This window comes from Molossus molossus, unplaced genomic scaffold (assembly GCF_014108415.1).
Source record: "Molossus molossus isolate mMolMol1 unplaced genomic scaffold, mMolMol1.p scaffold_m16_p_13, whole genome shotgun sequence".
Lineage (NCBI taxonomy): Eukaryota > Metazoa > Chordata > Mammalia > Chiroptera > Molossidae > Molossus > Molossus molossus.
This window is the reverse complement of record NW_023425348.1, coordinates 58823075-58844322: the sequence shown is the minus strand read 5'-3', so window position 1 is coordinate 58844322 and position 21248 is coordinate 58823075. Positions and strand designations below refer to the sequence as shown.

At 39.5% G+C, this 21248-nt stretch overlaps 1 protein-coding gene and 1 long non-coding RNA gene across 38 annotated transcripts in view; both read left to right on the top strand.

Annotated features, from left to right (window-relative positions):
• SOX6 (SRY-box transcription factor 6) overlaps positions 1 to 21248 on the top strand; it is a 509394-nt gene that overhangs the window by 409180 nt on the left and 78966 nt on the right. For 35 of the 37 annotated variants that reach the window (XM_036260192.1, XM_036260193.1, XM_036260194.1 and 32 more), the window contains one exon: positions 17562 to 17711. The exons of the other annotated variants lie outside the window; for them this stretch is intronic. In XM_036260192.1, the coding sequence (XP_036116085.1) occupies positions 17562 to 17711 (150 nt within the window). The remainder of the gene's footprint in view (positions 1 to 17561; positions 17712 to 21248) is intronic. 37 annotated transcript variants of the gene reach the window in all.
• LOC118629075 lies at positions 11484 to 17483 on the top strand. Its single transcript, XR_004959349.1, has 3 exons — positions 11484 to 11547; positions 12944 to 13013; positions 17448 to 17483. It is a non-coding gene; the product is annotated as an uncharacterized LOC118629075 (long non-coding RNA).

Sequence of the window (21248 nt, the reverse complement as noted above, 5' to 3'; positions counted from 1 at the left end):
TTTGATATTATCGCCGTATTTTAGAAGAAGAAAGTGAGGCTCAGTTGAGTAAATGACTTGGATCAGATTACTAATCTATCAAACAAAACGGGATTATATTAGATGGTTTAAGTGTATTTTAAAATTTACTTCTTGACTGACATTTTTTAAGCTCTCTTGCATAACTTATTCTCTTATTATAATATTCAAGTAAATTAAAAGTAATTTAATTAAATTATAAAAGGGGAACATTTCAAAGTTAACATGACATTCTCAGGATTGCAAAGACTTTGTGCATTTCCCAAATTTCTAGTTAACTGTCCAGGAGAAACTTGAAGCCTAGCAGAATTAAACAAGGGTAAGAAGAACTATTATGAAACTGGTCTTACTGTATTCCGTAGCTTTTTTTCTGATGAAAGTGTTTAAAATATTTCTGCTGAATGCCAGAGCTCTATTCTTTTGAGAGTTTCTGGTGCTGTCTTATAATTTCAAAGTTTTGATGAGTCTCCTGGAGTAGCTGGGGAGCGTGCCCTTGCCCATCCCTGGCCCGTGCTGCTCTCCGAGCGTGTTCAGCAGGTTGCACGCCAGCAGAGGAAGCAGATGTTTGACCATACTGGAATGGAGCGCCTGCTGCATCAGGAGCTGGGGATTCCTCTTGACATCTGGACGTGGCTGGGTCGGGACGCCTGCCTCAGGCCAGGAGGCTGCGGGAGCTGCGGGGAGGAGAGCACAGAGTCTTTGCTGCTCTTTAAGTGATTAGTGCACCGAAGCAGCAATAATGTTGAATTATCGCTTGGCTACTTTCTTCTCAGGAATCTTGGGACAATAGGAGAGTCAGGAAGGAGCATTTACAGTAAAGTCATGTTCAGAGAGACAAGACTAATTATAGAGTATTAATGAGCTTTATTTTAAATGATTTAATTTACAGACAGCTCTGGACAGTGTATGAAACTTTTTAGAACCATAAACCCAGTTGCTTAAAGAGACTTTTCTCATTGTAAATGGCTAGTAGAGACCCACTATTTCAGCAATTTTCCCATTTTAGAGTTTGGTCAAGTGGTGCTACTGAAGATACAGCATTTGCTAAAAGGAGAAAATACACTAGTACTTTAGCCGCTGGAGGAAAAATTTCTACTCGAGGGGAAGGAAGACTTTTAGGTAAGCCATGGGCTGAATTATGCAATGGCTTTTATAGTCTCACTTTATCACACTGAAACCACTCTGCATTCACTCCCCACGGCTGAAGCCGTCAGTCACCCCTGCTTCCTGCAGAATGTGTGTTGTTTAAGCACAATGGATGTAGAGATGGGCAGTTTAAAATGTATTTCGCAGTAAACAGTTGTCACATGATGCTGCTTTTCCTCTTATAATTTTTCATTAGTGAGACCTCTGTGCTCAAAGAAGTCTTATAAACAGATTACGGCTATTTGGTTCGCAGTAATATATTGGAGAAGAACGCTGTGTTGCTCTCACTTAACCTCTCGTATTCTAAGGGGGTTCTATTTAATTAACACTGGTGAGAGGCTGACCTGAGAGGCTGTGGAAAATGATTGAGCTGCATTTTCCAAGCTCTGCTCTAGTCAACTGGGAGAGAAATTAAAAAAAAAAAAAATTAGAAAGTACTATTTTCTGAAATTCCTTCTAACTAAGCTGTATTTCAACGGCCCATTTAATGCTCAAATGGACAAAGGTATTACTTCAGTCATTGAATTGCATCAAACTCCTTCTCAGAGGCCCAGTTTAAAAACTCTGTAGGAAAAGTGGTTTAGCAGCACATTCTCAATGGATTATCACTCGGTCTGCATAAAAAGAAAAAAGCAAATAAAAAAAGAAGAAGAAGGAAGGAGAAACACCCACTGTCCCACTGTCGCTAAATGGAGTGCCCCAACCAGGCTTCCCCACACTGGGATGCCCTCCAGAGTTTAGGACTCCTTAGGTCACATTGAAAGAAATACTCCTCTCTGCAGTGCTCCTGTTCACCTGCTCAGAACTTCTTCCTCTCATCCCAGAAAGTGTTTGCTCCAGTGCCCAAGGAGCAGCCCCCTAGCAATGCATAGTTAAATCCCTGGCTCAGACATAGCACAGGCGAGAGAGGAAGAATAAAAGTGACAAGCCTTGTTGAGACAGTAGAGGCCGGATGTCACTTCTCCATCCATTTAGCAATAATTTTAAGAAAGAGGCATTTCTTAGTTGCAGAACAAAATAGTCCTACATAATTAATTTATATCCAACCATGCCATTTCTGAGTTCAGCTCCACCTCTGCCACATCTCCTAATTATGAATCACTGTCAGCAAGAACAGATACACTCACCATACAACAGGAAAATGACTGTATCCCATCAGGTGATGATTGACCACCAGGCACTGGGACAACATGCTGACATTTTATCTAGCAGCTAGCTTGCTTCTGACATGTTTTCTGTCTATACAAGAGTGAATGGCTTGGAGGTTTCAAGAAAGCAGTACTTGGTTCCATAAGACCTCTTTAGTTAAAAGAGCTATGTGAACTTGGGCTAATCTTCTCTGCACCTCAGTCTCCTCATCTGTGAAATGGAGGTAATGGCACCTCCCATATTGTGAATATTAAATGAAGTAATGTAAGCAATTGCCCAGCACAATGTTTGCTGCATAGTCAGTACTCAATAAACATCATTTCTCTCCACACTCTTATCTCTCTTATTCATTAATTTAACAAATATTTTTAGAGCATGTGCTATATACTTTAGGTACTCTATTAAGCATGCAAGCAAAGCAAGTTCTTGCCTTTTTGTAGTAACAGTCTAGGAAGGAAATCAATTAAATGAGCAATAATTCAAAGTGATAAGAACAGATAACATAGGGCTGATTTGTTGTATAGGTATATAAATACACTCCTTTACTGATTGACCAAGCTGTTTGTGTATAGGCTCTTTGAAATCTTCTTGTTCTAAATACTGGTGCTTGATGATTGCTACTGCATTCAAAAAGCATGAGGCCTGGTGCAGGACTCTTTAGCAAGAAGTGATAACCAGACAGCAATTAGGGTACTTTACACTGGACTGTCTTCTAGTTAAGAGAAGATACCACAACATTGAAAGAAAAGTCTTCACAAATAGACAATGAGATTGTACAATTGTATAGACTTCTAGAACTAAAAAGGCCCTCAGGGTTCTTGAGCATCAAATCCTAACCCTTCTTCTGGTTCCATGAGCTTTGGCAAATGAATCTTCCTATACCCAGATTCTAACTAATGGGATTAGGAATAACCCTTATTGGGCAGTTGTAAGGAACAAATAAGAAGATGCCCCAGAAAATTGCTTTGCACACTGTCGGCTATTATGTGAATCATTTGGTTTTACAGTTGAAGAGACCGAGGCCCAGAGAGATGGGTTAACTTGACCTAAGCCACATAGCTTATAAGTGGCCTGAGTTAGGCTGCACAGAATTGTGAGGCAACGGTGTGAAGAACTAGATTTGACCTTGTCTTGTAAATACATTTTGGATGAATCGAAGCGAATTAAAACAGTATATCTCATGCTTCTATCTATGAGTTTTTGTAGAGAGATATTTTTTGAAATTGAATGTACCAACCTAATGACGATTATCCTTTAAAAGGACAAAATAAGGCATATTAAAAAATGAGACCATGTAATAGTGCTGGTAGTAGTGACAAGGCCAGAATATAAACATATTAATTTATATGATTAATTATTACATGAAAAAAGACTAATTATTTCCTTAGTTCAGTCACACACTAATTCTCAGTATATGTATTAAGTACCTGCTGTGTAGGAGCCCTCTCTTCTATTTGGGGGATATTAAGATCAGTAGGACTTGATCTCTGCCTTCAAAGGGCTCACAGTCTAGTAAGCAATGTGATAATTGTTCCAATAGATGTGTTTCCAGAGTAAAAATTATATGGGGGGAGGAAGTGCTAAACTTTGCCTGGGGAAGTCTTGGTGATCTTCATGGGTGAAATGATGTTAAAAATTGAATCTTGAGAGTGGAAGTTTGTAAGGTTTATGAGAGAAAGATGCAGAATGACAGACACCGAGAGGAGAAAAGGCACTCCGGACAAAGGACGCAGCTGGTCTGTAGGTATAAAGCATTAGACAGTGTGGCATGTTCATCAAACGACAGTCTGGCACAGGCTGAGTATACCAGAGCAATAGTAGGTGAGATTGGAAAGGTAAGCAAGGGGTCAGGTCACAAAGTGCCTTTTACACCACACTCGGGAATTTGCAGTGCATGTGGTAGACATGATTTTATTCACACCATAAATGGCAAAGTGGTATAAGGTACAGCGAACAACTTTATGATGTGATATTCCTCTATTAATTTGATCTCTCGTTTACATTTCCCATTACACTAGATTTAATAGTTAGGGAACTATGTTTGGTAAGATTCATAGTCCCTTTAGTACAATGGTACCCTGTGGCAAGTGAAACTGTACAAATAGTGTAATGATACACACAGAATAAACAAAACTGTTTCAGATGGAAGGAAAGCCAGGGTTCAACCATTTCTCTGGGATTTGGGGAAACCTTGTGATCTGCAGTTTGTGCTGAACCCAGTCGGAGTCAGCACAGTGCTTCTCAGTGAATAGGCCTCGCTACTATATTTTAAACAAATGATGAAGCAAGGAGTAACAATCTATAAAGAAAAGCTATGGTTCTTCTAATTGTCAAGGCCTTGCAATTATGCCCCTTTCTGGAATAATAAAATGTTCCTTGGCAGAGGTCAGGATCTCTGCCACTGACTTATTTAACAGATCCTCTTAACATCTGTCCTGCAGACTGTGCACTTTATTAGCAGACAAGAGACCCAACAGACTTAGCCTGCTGTGTCCCCTGTTCACATTCACACAGCTGTGGATTAACTCAGACTTTCCAGAAGAGGACCAACCAGAAGGGAGAGTAATGTTGTTGGCTGCTTCTAAAAAGATGGGAGAAAACAGCAGAAACAAATGTTGCCCTAGTACCATTCAGTGTTTTTAGGGTGACAATTACCAGTCTGTTTTAAAAAGGAATAAAAGCAGCTATTTCACTAAAAAAGGAAAGTCTATTCATATCTGTGTGGGAACCTAATCAGGCTCTTGTTTCCAATGACGATGACTCCACAGCCGCACCAGGTCTGCGACAAGAATGCTCCTTTTGTAGGCCGATAATGTGGAAACGATAAAATTTCCTTTAAGAGACATATGTGTTTACATCATGAGATGTGTTATTTGACAAAATGCTTTGTTCTCCTCATATTTTCCATGCAGAGTTTCATGCTGGGTTGTTTGGCTGGAAATCTTTGATTAACTAGAATTAGTTACTGAAATAAAATAGACACTTTTGTTTTATGAGTCCTCTTGCTGAGCCGTAAATTACAGTAAAACATATAAGGAGTGAGAGAAAGAAGTGCTGATTTGAACCTCTGACCCACGACAGGCACAAAAACATAAGATTATTCCTTCAAAGAGCTGCATAGAGACATAAATATTCCATGGTCCACTCGGAATTATGCCCTCTTAACAAACCAAAGCTGTGATTTTACATCATGTAACGTGAGTTTTCTAAGGGTGTTACAGTAGGCTGAGAGGAGATATTGAAATTCTGAAATATACCCCCTAAATTAGGACTTTGAATGCCTAAAGGTTTCTTTTGTTTAACAATAGACACTGGAAACAAGAAAACAAAGTTTCTGTCCCCTAAATGAATAGCCAAGGGCGGTTGCCGTCTTTCTAGAGAAGTGGCACATTTCATACATCTTTCTCAAAGCCACATCGGGTCTTGGTGTGAACATCTCAGTCCCATGGGGCTCAGCTTCGGGTACTATCCCAGGGGAGTGGGCTCAGACGGGGAGACTACAAGCAGAACAGAAACTATTAGCTTAACCACAAAATATTTCAGGGGACTGGTGTCCATTCTGCTCAAGATTTTTTAATTTTTTGTTTAAATAATTTTATAGGATACTTTAAAAACTTTTAGTTAACATAGGATGTCTTTCCGGGGGGCTTCACCGTAAGCACAGCTACCTCACTGTCCTCAGTCAAAACTGATCCTGTTGCGTGTGTTAACTAACCTTATTGTGGCAGTCACTTCTGCAGTATATACATGTATCAGGTCGTCACGTTGTACACCTTAAACACACAGTGTTGTCCATCACATCCCAATAAAGCTGGGGGGAAAACCACCTAGTTGTGTCCAGTGATGGTGCTGCAGTGATTCGTAGATGCTTTCATTACAGGGTTCATCATATTTTCTTTCTTCGTCTCCCCTTCCTGTTCTTGCTGTGAGCTCCTGAAAGACAGCATCTCTTCTTCATCTTTGTAGCCCTAATTTTGCGAAAGAAAATCAAAATGCCAAATGTTTTTCTGAATAAGATCTTTAGAGTAACATCTCTGATAAGAATAAGAACCAGCCCTGGCCAGTTTGGCTCAGCGGTTAGAGCTTCGGCCTGCGGTCCTGAGAGACCCGGGTTCGGTTCCCGCTAAGGGCACGTACCTCGGCTGCAGTTTGTCCCCGGCCCTGGTTGGTCGTGCGGGTGGCAGCCACTCGATGTGCCCCTTCACGTCGATGTTTCTCTCTCTCTCTCCCTTCCTCTCTCTCCCTCTCACTCTATCTGTAACAAAAAATGGAAAAATATCCTCGGGTGAGGATAAAATAAAAATAAATAAATAAAAAAAAAAGAATAAGAACCTGCAAGTATTGGGTCTCCAGAGTGTTCCCTCCTCGTCATATGTTATGTGCATTAATCTACTCCATACAACAATCTTTTGGAGTAGGTACTACTATTTTTTCCCAGTTTAAAGATGTGGAAATTAAGGCCCGGAGAGAATAAATAACTTGCTCGAGATCACCTAGTAAACAGTGGTTCTGCTAAAGAGAGTGTGCGTTTAATCACCATGCTGCGTTGCCTCTCAGAGCAACGTGCAAACCTTAGTTTTCCAACTTCGTTCTTCAGTCCTTATATTAACCACTACCTGCTTCACCTACTATAAGGATTTTTCAAGGTGGATTACTGAGATAAGTATCAGAATCATGTATAGTGACACACACAAAAAAGTACCACGTATGCTTATTACATAGTATTTGAATGACTTCTACTATGGCGGCCATGTGTAAGGTATCATTCCTTTCTGCTAATTAGGGAGGAAGCCATGGGCATTACTGTGGGATGCAGATGGTGTATTTACATACTGTAAAATATGCTGAAGTTCTCCAATTGGCAATACTGATCATTTACAGTTTAAAAAATGACACTTAGTGGAGGTGGCTCTGAAGTAGGGTAAAACATTTTCTTGAGTTAAAAAACACAGAGAAGCAAATAAAAGAGGAGAGTAAGAAGAGGATGTTTTGCATTATTTCTTGCTTATTATACTTCATCACTTAAAAGTTAATTCAAAATACATCCTTATCTCTCTCAATATTTATTAGAAATGCACAGTTCATGTTATTATTATTAATATGGAACTTCTGTTTAATAAATCTGTACATTTCATCATAGGCATGAATTTTGTGCATTAGCATGATCCTTGTGTTCATGAATCCAAAGTCTCCTGAGGAATTAAAAACCAACTTCAATTTAAAAATAGTAAAATCATTTTCATATACTAAACATGTTTATTTCCAATCAGCAACATTTGTTCTATTGATTAAAGTTAAAAGTAGCATTTAGAAAATATATTACTTCCATGCAATTTTGTTTTCCCAATTATATATATTTTTAACAATTTAAGTAAAAACTTTTTTTTTCATTGCATACTTACCCATATTTGTCTGCATTCTGTGTTGTTTGGAAGGCTTTATTATGGATGGAAATTGAAGGGCACCAAAGCTGGGCAGTTGTAGGATATTTTTCAAGCAATAGCATCTGGTTTCTTGGCAGTCATCATGGGCCAAGGCAAAGCAGCCCTGGCATATCTCCAGATTTTCCTGTGGGTATTGCTGAGGGATTTCCAGGTCTGCCATGTTGTTGTAATTGTGTTTCCTAGAGACCCAGAAACTCAGACTGGAATTCAAAGTCCGTTAGGTAGTACATAAGGTCTGCATGATCTGGCCCCTTGCTATCTTTTTGCCACCTGACCTGTTAGCTTTTGCCCAGCGCACTCTACTCCAGCCACACTGGCCCCTTGGCTGTTCCTCAGAAATTTGGAGCACAGCCCCGCCTTTGCCTCAGGACTCTCACCTGTCTTTGTCTCTGCCTGGGATGCTATTCCCAGACAAAGACATGGTTTACTGCCTCACATCTTCCAGGTCTCTAATGTCCCCTTCTTTTCATTTTCCCGATTTCCTCTATCTCTAAAAATCCCCTCTCCCCCATATTCATATACCTGGTCATTTTATAGTTCATAGTACATACCACCACCAGCATTACATATCTATGTGCTGATTTATTTGTCCTCTGTTCCCCATTCTCTTCCCCCAAGTTATCCAACTGCTCATTTCTCTTTTCCCAAAGGGTACCTGGCCCATAGTGGCCATGCAATAAATAATTTGTCAATGAACTTAAATCAGAATTCACCTTTTGGTTACATGGTAACAATGCTTTTAAATATTGGGAACCAGACATATATTCATGCATTAAAAGTAATTGAACTCAGCACATGTACTCAAATATGTATATCCATTGAAAAGGTCCCTGTGGCTTAGTTGATGGGAAATCATGCTCAGATCTCAAATCCAACTTCCAGACTCATTGATGAGTTTGTATATCTTATTGATAGAGCCAAGATGCACTTGTTTGAAGCTTCCCTGCTGAGCTGCGGCTCTGTGACAGAGCTAACGGGGTGTGACACATGCTGCGCCGCTTGGAGCCCATTCAGAGAGCGGGGCTTCTGCAGCGCTGCCTGCCCAGCTCTTGGAAGGAGAAGGAAAACAGTCAGATTTACTCCCTTAAGGCCGTTTCCCCACTGCCCTCATTATTAATTCTTCTGATAATCTTGCTTCAAGAACCAAATTACCAATTGTTTCAATGACTAAACTTTTTTGTCTATAAATAAAGCCTTATGTATTTGTATATTTTATTTAGCACCCTTCAAAAAAAGATATCTGGGCCCAGCCGGCGTGGCTCAGTGGTTGAGCATGGACCCATGCACTAAGAGGTCGCCAGTTTGATTCCCAGTCAGGGCACATGCCCCGGTTGTGTACACGATCCCCAGTGGGGGGCATGCAGAAGGCGGCCAGTCAGTGTTCTCTCTCATCTATGTTTCTATCTCTCTCTCCCTCTCCCTTTCTCTCTCTCTCAAATCAATAAAGAAAAAAATGAATTTAAAAAAATATTTGGAAGAAGCAGAGGATTGAATTTTCTTGTTAAAACTATTGGGGGTTGCGGTGTTTATTCTTAGTGACTTGCACTGTGCATCTATGTTCTGTAAGGAAAAGCTCTCATGAATGCATTCCAATATAACTGGTGCAGTCCAAGAATGGATTCTAACTCCTTTCTTTTTTTATATAGCAGACTATTAGGTGCTCAGTTACCTGATGGATGCCATGTTTTTCTGAAATTCTCTTCATGTGAGGGTAGGACCTTTGACCTGAGCCTCTCTCCTATTCTTCTCTTTCTCTCTCTCCCTCTTTTTACAACTTCTCCTCTCCTCCACACTCCACATGCTTCCTCCATCCCCCCATGCCATTAGCACGAGTTATGTCAGAGGAGCAAGCTACTTCGTGCTTGGGAAAATAGGCAAGAGGATCTCTAGCCAGGAAAACTCCTTTTTCAATTCATTTTTCTTGAGCCTGCTGCAGGGGACAGTGAAATGAATTAAACAGGCCCTGGCTCTCCATGTCCAGTGCTTGTCCTGTGTTCCCTTTGTGGTTGTGGAAAGACAACTGGCAGAAATCTCCAAGGGGACGAACTAGGTGTGCTCTCCCCTGAGACACATCTCTGTCCCTTTATGTGTATTTGCATAAACTTTAATTTTAAAAAACTGAAAACACCTTAACATGATTATAATTACCTTAACCTAATTACTATGGTTGCATTTTAAAATGTGTACATTTTAAAACAAATATTAAAATAAAATTCTAAATGTAAATCATTCTTGGGTGCCCAATGATTACTTTTCAAGTACATGTCTGTTAAAATTCTCTTTTAAATGCTAGGGTAGAAAAACATCTTTTTTTTTTGCAGTTTAACCCCAAAATTCTGATAAAATGTACAAATTCTGTTTGCTTCACTTTCCGAAGAGAACAGAAGACAGGGATGAATGAGTCCCTGTGAACACTGGACGGGAAATAGGGAACCTGGGTTCTAGCTGTCTTTCTTCCTATTGCTCACCAGCTGGTTTCTTATGCAGATCACTTTTTCCCCCTCCAGGCTTGAGTTTCTTCTCCTGTAAAGCAAAAGGATTGGATTAGATAATGTTTGCAATTCTTTCTCCTGCTGACCTTGTGTTATCTGGTCCTTCTGGCAAGGAAATGCCTAGAGGTTCAAGGAGACAGAAACAAAGAAAGGTGACCCCCATCTCTGGGGTTCCTTTCGAAGAGGATGTGAGGAAAGGTATACTAAGAAAAGGTGTGGGCAGAAATGAGAGTAATTTCAAGCAGATAGAGACAAGAATGAAAAAGAAGGGTTTTAATGGTTCGAGTTAACAGAGCATCTGTTAAATGTCAGGTATTATGTCAGGTGCTAGAGACAAAAAATCAAATAAGAGTCAGCCCTCACCTTAAGGAACTTGTAATTTGGTGGTATAGAAAGACATGATAAAAATTTTTGTAAGTATACAGAGATAGAGGGTGTGATATGGTGGGAACACAAAGAAAGCAATGGTCAGATAAGGCTTTAAGGAGAAAGTGATTTTGAGTTGAGACTCAAAAGATGAATAGAATTATGACAAAGAACAGGGATTAATAGGAAAGGAGAAATAACATGGCAATAGAAAAATATGCAGGAGGGGCAAGGAGATTGACTTGGAAGTTAACCCAATACATGAGAGGTGGGTGTGGTAGTTCTTCCCCTATTCCTTCTCCCATCTCCTATTTCTTTGCTGTCAAATATATTTTTTAAAAAAATCCTCACCCAAGGATATTTTTTCATTTATCTTCAGATAGAGTGTAAGGGAGAGAGAGAGAGACATCGACGTGAGAGAGACGCATCGGCTAGTCCTCCCGCACGACCCAGACCAAGGCCGGGGACTGAACCACAACCGAGGCACGTGTTGGTCCGGAATTGAACCCACAACTCTTTGGTCCACGGGCTGACGCTCTAACCACTCAGCCAAACTGGCCAGGGCTTCACTTTCGAATATTAAGGGCACAGCTAAACAAGTACCTTCTATGCTGAAAACAAGGACTGCGGTTCTTTCCTTCCATAAAACCACAGCTATATTTCCTGGATCATTTTGTTGACATTGGAGGTTTATGAGAAGTAAAAGTATTTGTGATCTTTCAAATTATTTTTAAGCTCTCTCCCCCAGTCTCTCCTTCAGTCTTTAATGACTTGTTACTGACACACTTTCTTCCCTGTGCTGAACAAGCACTAAATCAGGCTGCTTAATTACCTCTGTCTCCATCCCACCTTCTCGCAGCCCAGCTCGTCGAGCTTTGTAGCACGCCTTGCCTGGTAGGCAGAGGAATGGTTATCTGCATTGTTTTGAGAAGGTAACAAACCCCAAGACATCTCTGGAGAACTGAGCCAGGCTTGGGGCTTAGTGTTAGGCAGCATCAATCAAGTAAATAATGACATTTCCTTAAGAGTGTGCGCCCCCCTCAACCCTACCCTGCTTGTTTTTTTTAAGTGAAGTTCCCCTGAGTACAGTCTGGTACACAAGAGCAGAATTAACCTATGCTAGACCTGGGGTTCCCAGACATTGTGTGGAACCCCAGCAAATGGGTTGAATATGAGAGTTGAAATCTTTCAGTAGTGTCTGCGAATTTCTTATAGAATGGCATTTTCTCTTCCTTTTCTTATTATCCTTCAATAGGCAAGTTGCATTTGAGGGAGATATTTTTGTTCTTTCTCTCTGGGCCAGATTCTGACAGGCCACTTAAAAATGCCCTTTCTAATTGAAATGACAAAACACAGGAGAATTTACTCCAAAGAGAATCCCGTGTGTGAAGTGCGCCTGCTTTCTTACTGTTGGTTGCCGTGTACTGGAGCATACTGGTGCACACAAAGCCCGTCAGCTTTCACTGTCAGCATTCTTTCCGTCAAGTTCTGCCATTTCTGCCCGTGCCCTGCATTGTTCTTTTTACCTCATCAGCCTATGGAACGTGTCACTAAGGTATTTCAGGTGTCTTCTATTATGGCTTAGAGATGGTTGGAGAAGGGAGTTGTTTAGATCAAAATGATGCCTCTTGCTCCTTCCAGGTAACTGGTGGTCTTCGTCTGAGGATACTGAACTGCCATTTTAGAGAAAGTAGCTGTAAGACATCTGGAAATATAGTTTGCTACTTGAGAGCTCAGAACAGCAGCAAATGCAGAATCTGTCTTCTTCTTGGACAATGATCCTTGTCTTGTGGTGAGGGACAGGAAACAGGTTTCATCGTGATTCACTGTATAGCTTATTTAAAATAATGTCATTTTAACATACAAAAGCAGAAAGTGCATGGACTGCAAAGTGACACTGACTCTAAAATGGATAATATTTCCTATTTTATATAATTTTTTTTAAAGATTAAATAATAAATGTAAAATACCTAGCATAGCAACTGAGTTAGTGCTCAGTGTGTTTGTTGAATTAACACATGAATGAATGGGGGTGATGTTTGGGTGACTGCATGACTGGTTATGTGGTTACGTGAAAACCCCGTGATGATTATGAGAAGAAAAGGCCTCACACCTTTTTCTTCTGTGGCATTCTCCACTGGAGATCTTGTGTGATTTTACTATAGAAAGTGGGTATGAAATATATAATATATATTGGTGAAGATCAGATACATTGTGACACCACCCGTTATAATTTGACATGCATTTGGCTATTTTGGGGGCAAAGCATGCCTCCCTTTCCAAATGCAACAGTGTTATAAAATGACTCCGACACCATACATTTCTTAGGTCCTGGCCGTAGACCAGTGTGCGTACTCGAAGACATGCAAGGATTTTGCCATAAGGCTGAGTTTGGTTGGTAAGATTGACTGTTTTTTTGTTTTGTTTTGTTTTGTTTTTTATCCTCACCCGAGGACATTTTTCCATTTTTTGTTCAGGTAGAGTGGAGGGAGAGAGAGGAACAGAGAGAGAGAGAGAAACATCAATGTGAAAGGAACACATCGAGTGGCTGCCACCCGCACAACCGACCAGGGCCGGGGACAAACTGCAACCGAGGCACATGCCCTTATCGGGAACCGAACCTGGGTCTCTCTGGACAGCAGGCCGACGCTCCAACCGCTGAGCCAAACTGGCCAGAGCAAGAGCGACTGTTTTGTGTTGAACCTAAGCAGGCTTAGTTATTAAAGTGTCACTGGGATCCAAATGCAAGATAGGTTTTCCCCTAAGGCTAGTCTCAGGACACGGAACTCTAGAGACACTATTGGAGGTATATATTTTTGGATTTGTGAGATCTTCATAGGACACTCTTAATCAAATTTATTTAAAAGAGTGGTCAATGAGTTAGTGGTAAACCATAGAAAAGCTTCCTTGTGTCTTGGTTTTAGTTCATTCCTCTTTGTAGGAACTTCTGTTTGGGGGATAAGGTCCGAAAGTGTCGACGTGGCTGAAAGACCCTTCTCTCTGGCCTCTTCTCACGCTCTGGACAGTCACTCAGCCGTCTTGCCATGGTGGCCTTTCCAAAGTTCCCCAAAACATTGCCTTCTCTTCTACCCCAGAGCCATTCTTTCTAAGATGTTCTTCATCAACCTTTTCACCTGGATAATTCTTACTTAAAATGTTACTTCCTGCGAGAAGCTATTCTGATCCCCCAGACTATGCTAAATACCCTTGTGAGATGGTCTCTTGACATTCTGTACTTTTTCTTTCTCAGCACTTACTTATCTTACCATATTTTATAGTCTAAGCATTTATTTAATATGTTTCTTTTTCTAGCTCCATTAAGGTAGAGATTGTTTCTGAGTAGCTTGTTGGTGTGCCTCTAGTTTTTAGCACAGTGTTTAGTTAATAGTAAGTATTTCATAAAGATCTGTCATTGAACAAATTCATCAAAGCTGCAAATGTGCTTGAAAGGTGCAAAGGTTGGTTCATCATATACCCATTTGTACTTTTAATGATAACACTGGAGTGCAGGCTAGTGCTGAGCAGTTACATGATCTCAGGCAAGCCCCTTTTATTCTCTAGACCTGAGCTCATCAGTGGCATGAGGAGGTCAGACCAGACAAAATGACTTGGTAAGGCCCTTTCAGTTCTGGGTGCCAAGTATGGCAGTGTTGAGCTTCCTGAACTTTTAATGCTGACTACTTTATTAAAACTGAACTCATAAAATAGGAAAAATATTTTTAGCCACAGAATAGTAAAAGCATTTCTGAAAGTGCTCCTATAAAATGTGAATGACTTTATACTAGGCTCATTTGAACATTGTATGCACTGTATTTATTTTCTATATCTTGGATAAAAAAATAACAGATCAGTATCCTGAACAACCACTGAACATTTTTGAAAATCAAAATGTAATAATGTGTATTTACGAAAACACTCTTCACCAAAGTTTAGATGTTTATGGGATTTGGGCTAAGCCTGTTGGGAGCTTTACTACGTTGTTGATTTTTTTTAAAGCCTCAGCTGGGCCTGGAAATGAATGTTCATCATTATCATCACTATGACCGTGAACTGTGATCTGAGAGTCCTACATGTTGTAAACTCTTACGTGATAGTTATCAGAGTTTAACCTTCTCCCTATTTAAACCATTGGTCTGTAAAGAAGCTATCTAACGAAAACTATTTATTTCAATAACGAATATTTTACCTTCTTTCAAAAAAGGACATAATAGCATCTAGAGAAACTTTAAATTTATAAGTAACTAGACTGAGAAGAAAAGTTGGTACTACTCCATGGTTACTGCTCAACAGTTAATTTGTGTTGTAAAAGTGTGACAGGTCAGTGAAGCTAGCAGCTATCTAGTCAGCTTCTTGACATGACTTCAAATGAATCATTTCTTGTGAAACAATGTAATTATATTTGCACTGAATTTGTTTTCCTTTTTTTTAAATTTAACATCATAAAATTATTCATTATATACATAGTGAATATAATCCTATACCACTTCTGTTGTCTCGTTTATAGAGAGATAATATCTCTCCTTTGTAACATCCAGTGGTTTTAGATACTGTATGTATCTAATTCAGAATATATTGATTTGTTATCTTTTATTTGCAAGGCATTGTTCTTGATGCTCAATAAGTGTATAATGTATCAAAGACAATGAGACATAACGTGCATCACTAAAGATTACAAAATGCAATAAGCGTCACAAGGAAGGGGCGAGTCAGATGCTCAGGGTCTGTATCTTACATCTCCTGCAAGCTATAGGCTTGTTCCAAGACTTTGAATCCTCCTTAGTGCCTAACACAGAGCCTTGCATATAAAACATATTCAATTATTGTTAGCTTAGAAGGTGAGCTGTGAAACTGTTTTCCAAACCTGTATTTATTTAACAAATGGGATTCTTTTTATCCAAGTCGAACCTAAAGTCTTCAGTCTGAAAAGCAAGATACTTATATCTAAAATCACATATTTTGTTAACCAGAATGTAAAAATTTTACTTTCATAAGTTCCTCTATCTTTACACTTCCTGATTTTTATTTCAAGGCGCATTGTACTGAATCATACCTGATAACCTACTGTTCAGTTTACCCAGATCTGTAAGTTATGTGGAATGTGACAATACTTTGTGCCTCTACTATGTTATAATCACAATTCTCAATGAACTCCGAGGAATCACAGCTCTGAGGAATCTCAGACTTTATGGGGTCTTGCCTCTCTTTGGTGCAATCCTCTAGAAAGAGATATAAAATAAATGATTATCAAAGCTTTAGAGAATGCAATGAACACTACTTTATTTCTAAAACGCAACTCCATTGTTCAGTCAATCTGAAGGATTTCTGAATGTAGTCAGCCTTTTAAAAAGCGGATCTGTCTCCAAAGATTTGTTTTCCTGCTTTTTACACTTGCTGAAAGTTCCCTGAAGGATTTCGAGGTTGAATAAAATTGACTTTCTTCTGATCTTGTGAATTATTGAGGTCAAATGAAGGCATATACGATGGCTAGGGACTCTTGCCTCTCTAAGATTTCACGACTCCTTAATACTCAAGAGTAGAGCGTGCTGGTCATGATACCAGCTACTGTACAGTCAACACATTTGCATTCTCCACCATCTCTACTCTTCAGTACAAAACTTTTCTTCACTGGCTTCATCCAAGCAGACTTTTTCAGGGGCTTCACTTGCCCCCCTTTTGAAGATACCTGGCTGAGTGTCAAAGGAGAAGGATACAACCCAGTAAAAAGGAAACAAAAGAGCCAGCCCCCTTGACTCCCCGAAGTTTTAGCAGTTTGACTGATTCTTTCTTGTGAATTTTTCTTGCCACTGAGTCATTGCACACACAGAATTATGAAACTTTAATTTCTTTAGAGGCTTGTTATATTAGAAAAATTGTTCCAAAGAAAGCAACAATCATGACATAAGCACATCTGGCTCTGGCAAATTATCCTTTATTAAGCTTTCATTTAATTACATGTGCTGAAAGGTCTGTTTTTGATTACTGTAATTTTTTTTATTTGTCCATCTGAATGATAGTGATGTTGGAAATTACAGACAAACCACCTGTTTTTTCTCCCCTACTAATGTGGCAAAGTTTGAGCTAGTTTCTCTGTGGTGGATGAAACTAGGAAGCTTTCTGTTTATTATGATAGAAATAGGCCTATCGAGGTAATGGCTTAATCTTGATGATAAGAAGAAAATATTTGAATGGTGTTTTCAAGCATTAAATAGTATTAAGACTGAGGTGTATTGATTCTGGTCAACTAGCAGATCTACTTGTTTATGTATCACCTTTTCACCCAAAACCTAATAAATCAACAGTTAAGTCTTTAACATCTCGCACTATGAGAAAGAAGCTTGGTTTTTATTTTAGTATTATTTTTATCACAAATCTGCCTGTATTCTCTTGAGGATTATATTAGCTGTTGCCTAGAAATAAGACCCTGAGGAATGAGTGACTTCCATGGGCCTTGGGGATCTCGAAGGGAGCACTTTCTCCTTCAAAGGGACCAGCATTCCCAGAAAAGCATGGTCGTTGCTGAATAACAGTGTTCTTGCAAGAATCCCTAGGAAAGTTCAGAGCAGTTTCTTAGTTCATGAGTAGTAAAATGACAAGAATGGACATTTTAAAGAACTTTCCATAAAGATTTTAGGCACTAGAAAGACTCCTCGAAATAATTTAGTCAAATTCTTATTTGTACAAATGCAGAGACTGAGTTCTAGAGCAATCAAATCCTCTGTTTAGAGTCATAAAGTTATTTCTGGGAGGACGAGGGACAGGACAATGACTCCAGGACTCATTTTTTTTTCTGTTACCTTATTTGGTCTCTCTTATTTTCCTCTTTAAAAACTAGTGAAAAAGAAATTGCAAGGCTGTCAGAATAGTTCCCTAACAATACGGTAAGTTTTTCTGAAACTCCATTTCAGCTGCATTTAAAGAGATAATGTTTGTCTTCCCTGTTTTGCAGCAGCTCTATGCCGCTCAGCTGGCCAGCATGCAGGTGTCACCTGGAGCAAAGATGCCATCCACTCCACAGCCACCAAACACAGCAGGGGCAGTCTCACCTACTGGGATAAAAAATGAAAAGAGAGGGACCAGCCCTGTAACTCAAGTTAAGGTACTTGCTTTGCAGGATTGTGGAAACCGTTTGGAAAATAGCTTCACAAGAAAGGTAGTGAACCAGGCTGTGCTGGGAGTAAACAGCAGGAAGCATAGCAACATAAAGGATCCCCCAAATGCTCCTCTTTATGGTAAATTTCATGATTGAGCACTGAGAAACAGGTGTTTCCCGTTTGATAACAATAGTGCCATATTGTGAGATCTTTACCTAAATCTGCAAACTCACTTCTCAGGAGTTTTTCCCCTTTGCATTCTAGCTTTTATTTTTTAATGTTCATTGGCATGAATGGCCATGGCTTTATTACCAGTGTTTGTCATAGACTTGTGACATTTCTCTCTAAGTTTCTTAAACAGGTGGGGAGCCAACTTATAGTACCAGAGGAGGAGGATCTCCAAACTTTAGATTTAAAAAAAGGAACAAAAGAGAGCCTAATGCTGGGCTTTATGTGGTTTGTTGCTCAAGGTCTCCCCTTCAAAAATTGTTAGAAAGATGGGCTCTGAGGAATGAGTGGTATTATTGCATAATTATACTTGGATGCCGTCGAGGTTGTGATAAGATGAACAGGCTCTCCCAGGTGATGGCTAGGACATTAATAGATGCCTTTTCTCACTGATTTTCAGGGCCTTAGAATGGGGCAGCGGGAGGTACTTGGCGACTAAGGGAAATTGGTGATCCATTCCAACTTTGTGCTGCAGCTGGTACCGATAGGTGGTACTGGTTGGTTTTTATGATTGCCTTTCCTTCCTATATTGAATTAACAAATTCAAACAGTTCAGAAAAACAATTGTTTTGTATGATTGACTTATCTCCTTCGAGCGGTATGCTAAGCACAGATGTGTTATTGCAATGTGCCCAAAGTACTGCATTAGGAAAAAAATTGCAATTAATTCTTCACATGGAAAATATCCAAAGCCCAACAAAACAGCACCGAATGCTACAAAGTTACTGAAATTGTTTTATTTTCTAATATTTGCTGATAGACATTTTGAGGTTTCAAAAAAGACTTAAAAAAAAAATTGGTCCCAACTGTCAAAGATAAGTAAACATCATTAAGAGATAATTCTTCCGGTGCTCCACCCAAAGAAATTCACTTAATGCTACCATGCTCTTAGGTTCTCCAGAGAAATAGATGGCCATTTATGCTCTGCTATCAGAAGTACTGAGATATGACAATACGCTGTTTACGTTCGCTAAGATAGCATAACTATGGTAACAGACATTTTTGTGTTCCAAGAGTTTCTATTTGTGACTAAGAGCCAGAACACTACAAGTTAAACCAAGACACTTTGTTTAATTATAGTTGTTAAAGTATGAGTATATCAAACATCAGACATCAGTGACTTGAGGTATTGAGTATTAGCTATTTTAACATGAAAAAGTCATTTTATAAGTGAGTTGGCCAAATGGAACTGCCCCAAACCAAGCCTTTACTGGATGAGTAAAATGTTCCCTGGTTAAATTTAAGTTTATATCTGCTTTTACCATTCCAGCTTTGTGGGCCAACTGAATTTTATTACTCACTTGACCACATGCAAATTCTTAGGGAGTTCTCTATATAATTTGGCCTGACTATAGTTTATGTTAATAACAAAGGAAGCATTCCTTATATGTATTAGATTGTTTATTGTATGTGTGGGTAAAAATATATAGACAAAGACATAAAACAACTGTTTTAAATTTTAAAAATAGCTTCCATCTATTATTGAAAAAGTTCTAAGAACAATCTTGTAATTTTCTAATTGAAAGAATTATGGTCACTAAAATGTCTCATGTATCTGTCTATAGTCATTGCTTTCCCAGTGTATATAACATGTCCACATCACAAAGGCATAGTTTGCTGAAGGTAACAGAAATAAACCCAAATGGTTTTATGTACCTTCTTTCCCCCAGAATTTTTATTACTGTAATTGTCAGCATCAGAAATCAGAATACTTCTGTTCAAATGTCACTTCTACCATTTTTAACCAGCCATGTCATGTTGGGCAAGTTTCTTAAACCTTTTTCAGCCTTTATTATTTCCTCTGTAAAATGCAAGTTAACGTTATTATGGGTCTTAAATGAGAGAACACATCTTCTAGCATACAGTGAGTATTCCAGCATGTTAACAAAGTGTTGATGAGGGTGATGAGGATGATCTGATGGTAATAAAGAAGATAATGGTGGTGGTAGTGGTAGTAGGGCTTGTAATTGAAATATTTAGTTGTATACTGAGAGAGATCCTAGCAAACTACCTGGAGGATTACCATTTTCAACCATGATGGGAGAAAGGGACCAGATTTACTCTCCCAGCTTAAACAACTAAAACTCAGGACAAAATAGATAAAACAGTGTTTTTCAGATGAGATGTTTGCAGTAGGAATATAGGACAGTGGTCCCCAGCTAAGAAGAAACAAATGAGGGAGGCACTGTCGTTGTTTCAGCTTACTGTCTAGAGGGCATTTCCAGGCAGCAGTGCAGGGAGGGATACACATGGAGTTTGGCAGCGCCCCTGAGTAAAGAGATAGAGGTCAGAGTTTAGGATGCTAGGGTAGGTGGGATCTGTGAGGCAGAGTACCAGGGAGGACAGAGATGTACACAGAGTGTGCACTAAAGATCTACAGAAAGGTACCCAAATTTTGCTGAGTATTGATTAGCCTTTGCATGTGAGGAAACTCTCTAGCACCAGGGAAGAAGATCAGATTGGCAGACCAAACAGTTGCAAGATTCCCAAAGGACTGAGAATGGTTTGTATTCCCATGAGCCAGAGTTACATGGTGCATCAAGTAGAATCCCCAGAAGGGTATTATTACCTCAGCAGCAGGGCCAAATACCCTTAGGTTAAGAGTGGCTCTGGATCTGCCTAACAAAGCTTAAACGTGTGTCTAGAAGGGATCAAATTATTCTGCATCTCAGAACAAAGTTCACGGATATTTAAAGGAATACACAAACTCTGACACCCAACAATGTAAAATTCACAATGTGTAGCATTCATCCAATAATTACCAGGCTTTTGTAGAAGCTAGAAAATATGGACAATAATAAGGAGAAAACTCAATCAATAGAAACAGACACCCAAATGACACAGATCATATAATTAGTAGATAAGACAGTAAAAACAGCTATTATAAGAGACTTACAAGTATAGTCAACTGAGGAAATAGGCAAATTTGCTCCCTAAAAAAACCCCCACAGAGTTTCTGTCAGGCCAGGGCAGGCTGTGAGGACCCATAGCAGGCCTGGCATGGCAGGAAGGGACATATGTGATTGGGAGCTGATAGGTGCTTCTCATGCCCAGTGGCATTGTTTGTGGAAGTGGCAATAATTAAATTATAAAAATAAATAAATTGGGGTGTATTGAAAGCTGAATAAAGCCAGATGTTGTACACTCCATATGCTCAAGAAGGTAGGGAAAACATGAGAATTGTAAGGCAGGACATGGGAGACTTAAACGGAACGTCTGGAGATGAAAAGTACAGTGTTTGAAATGAAAAGTAGGATGGATTAGTACTGATTGAGAGCAGCAACAAGTCAGACACTCCCGAAGAAAAGAGTAGG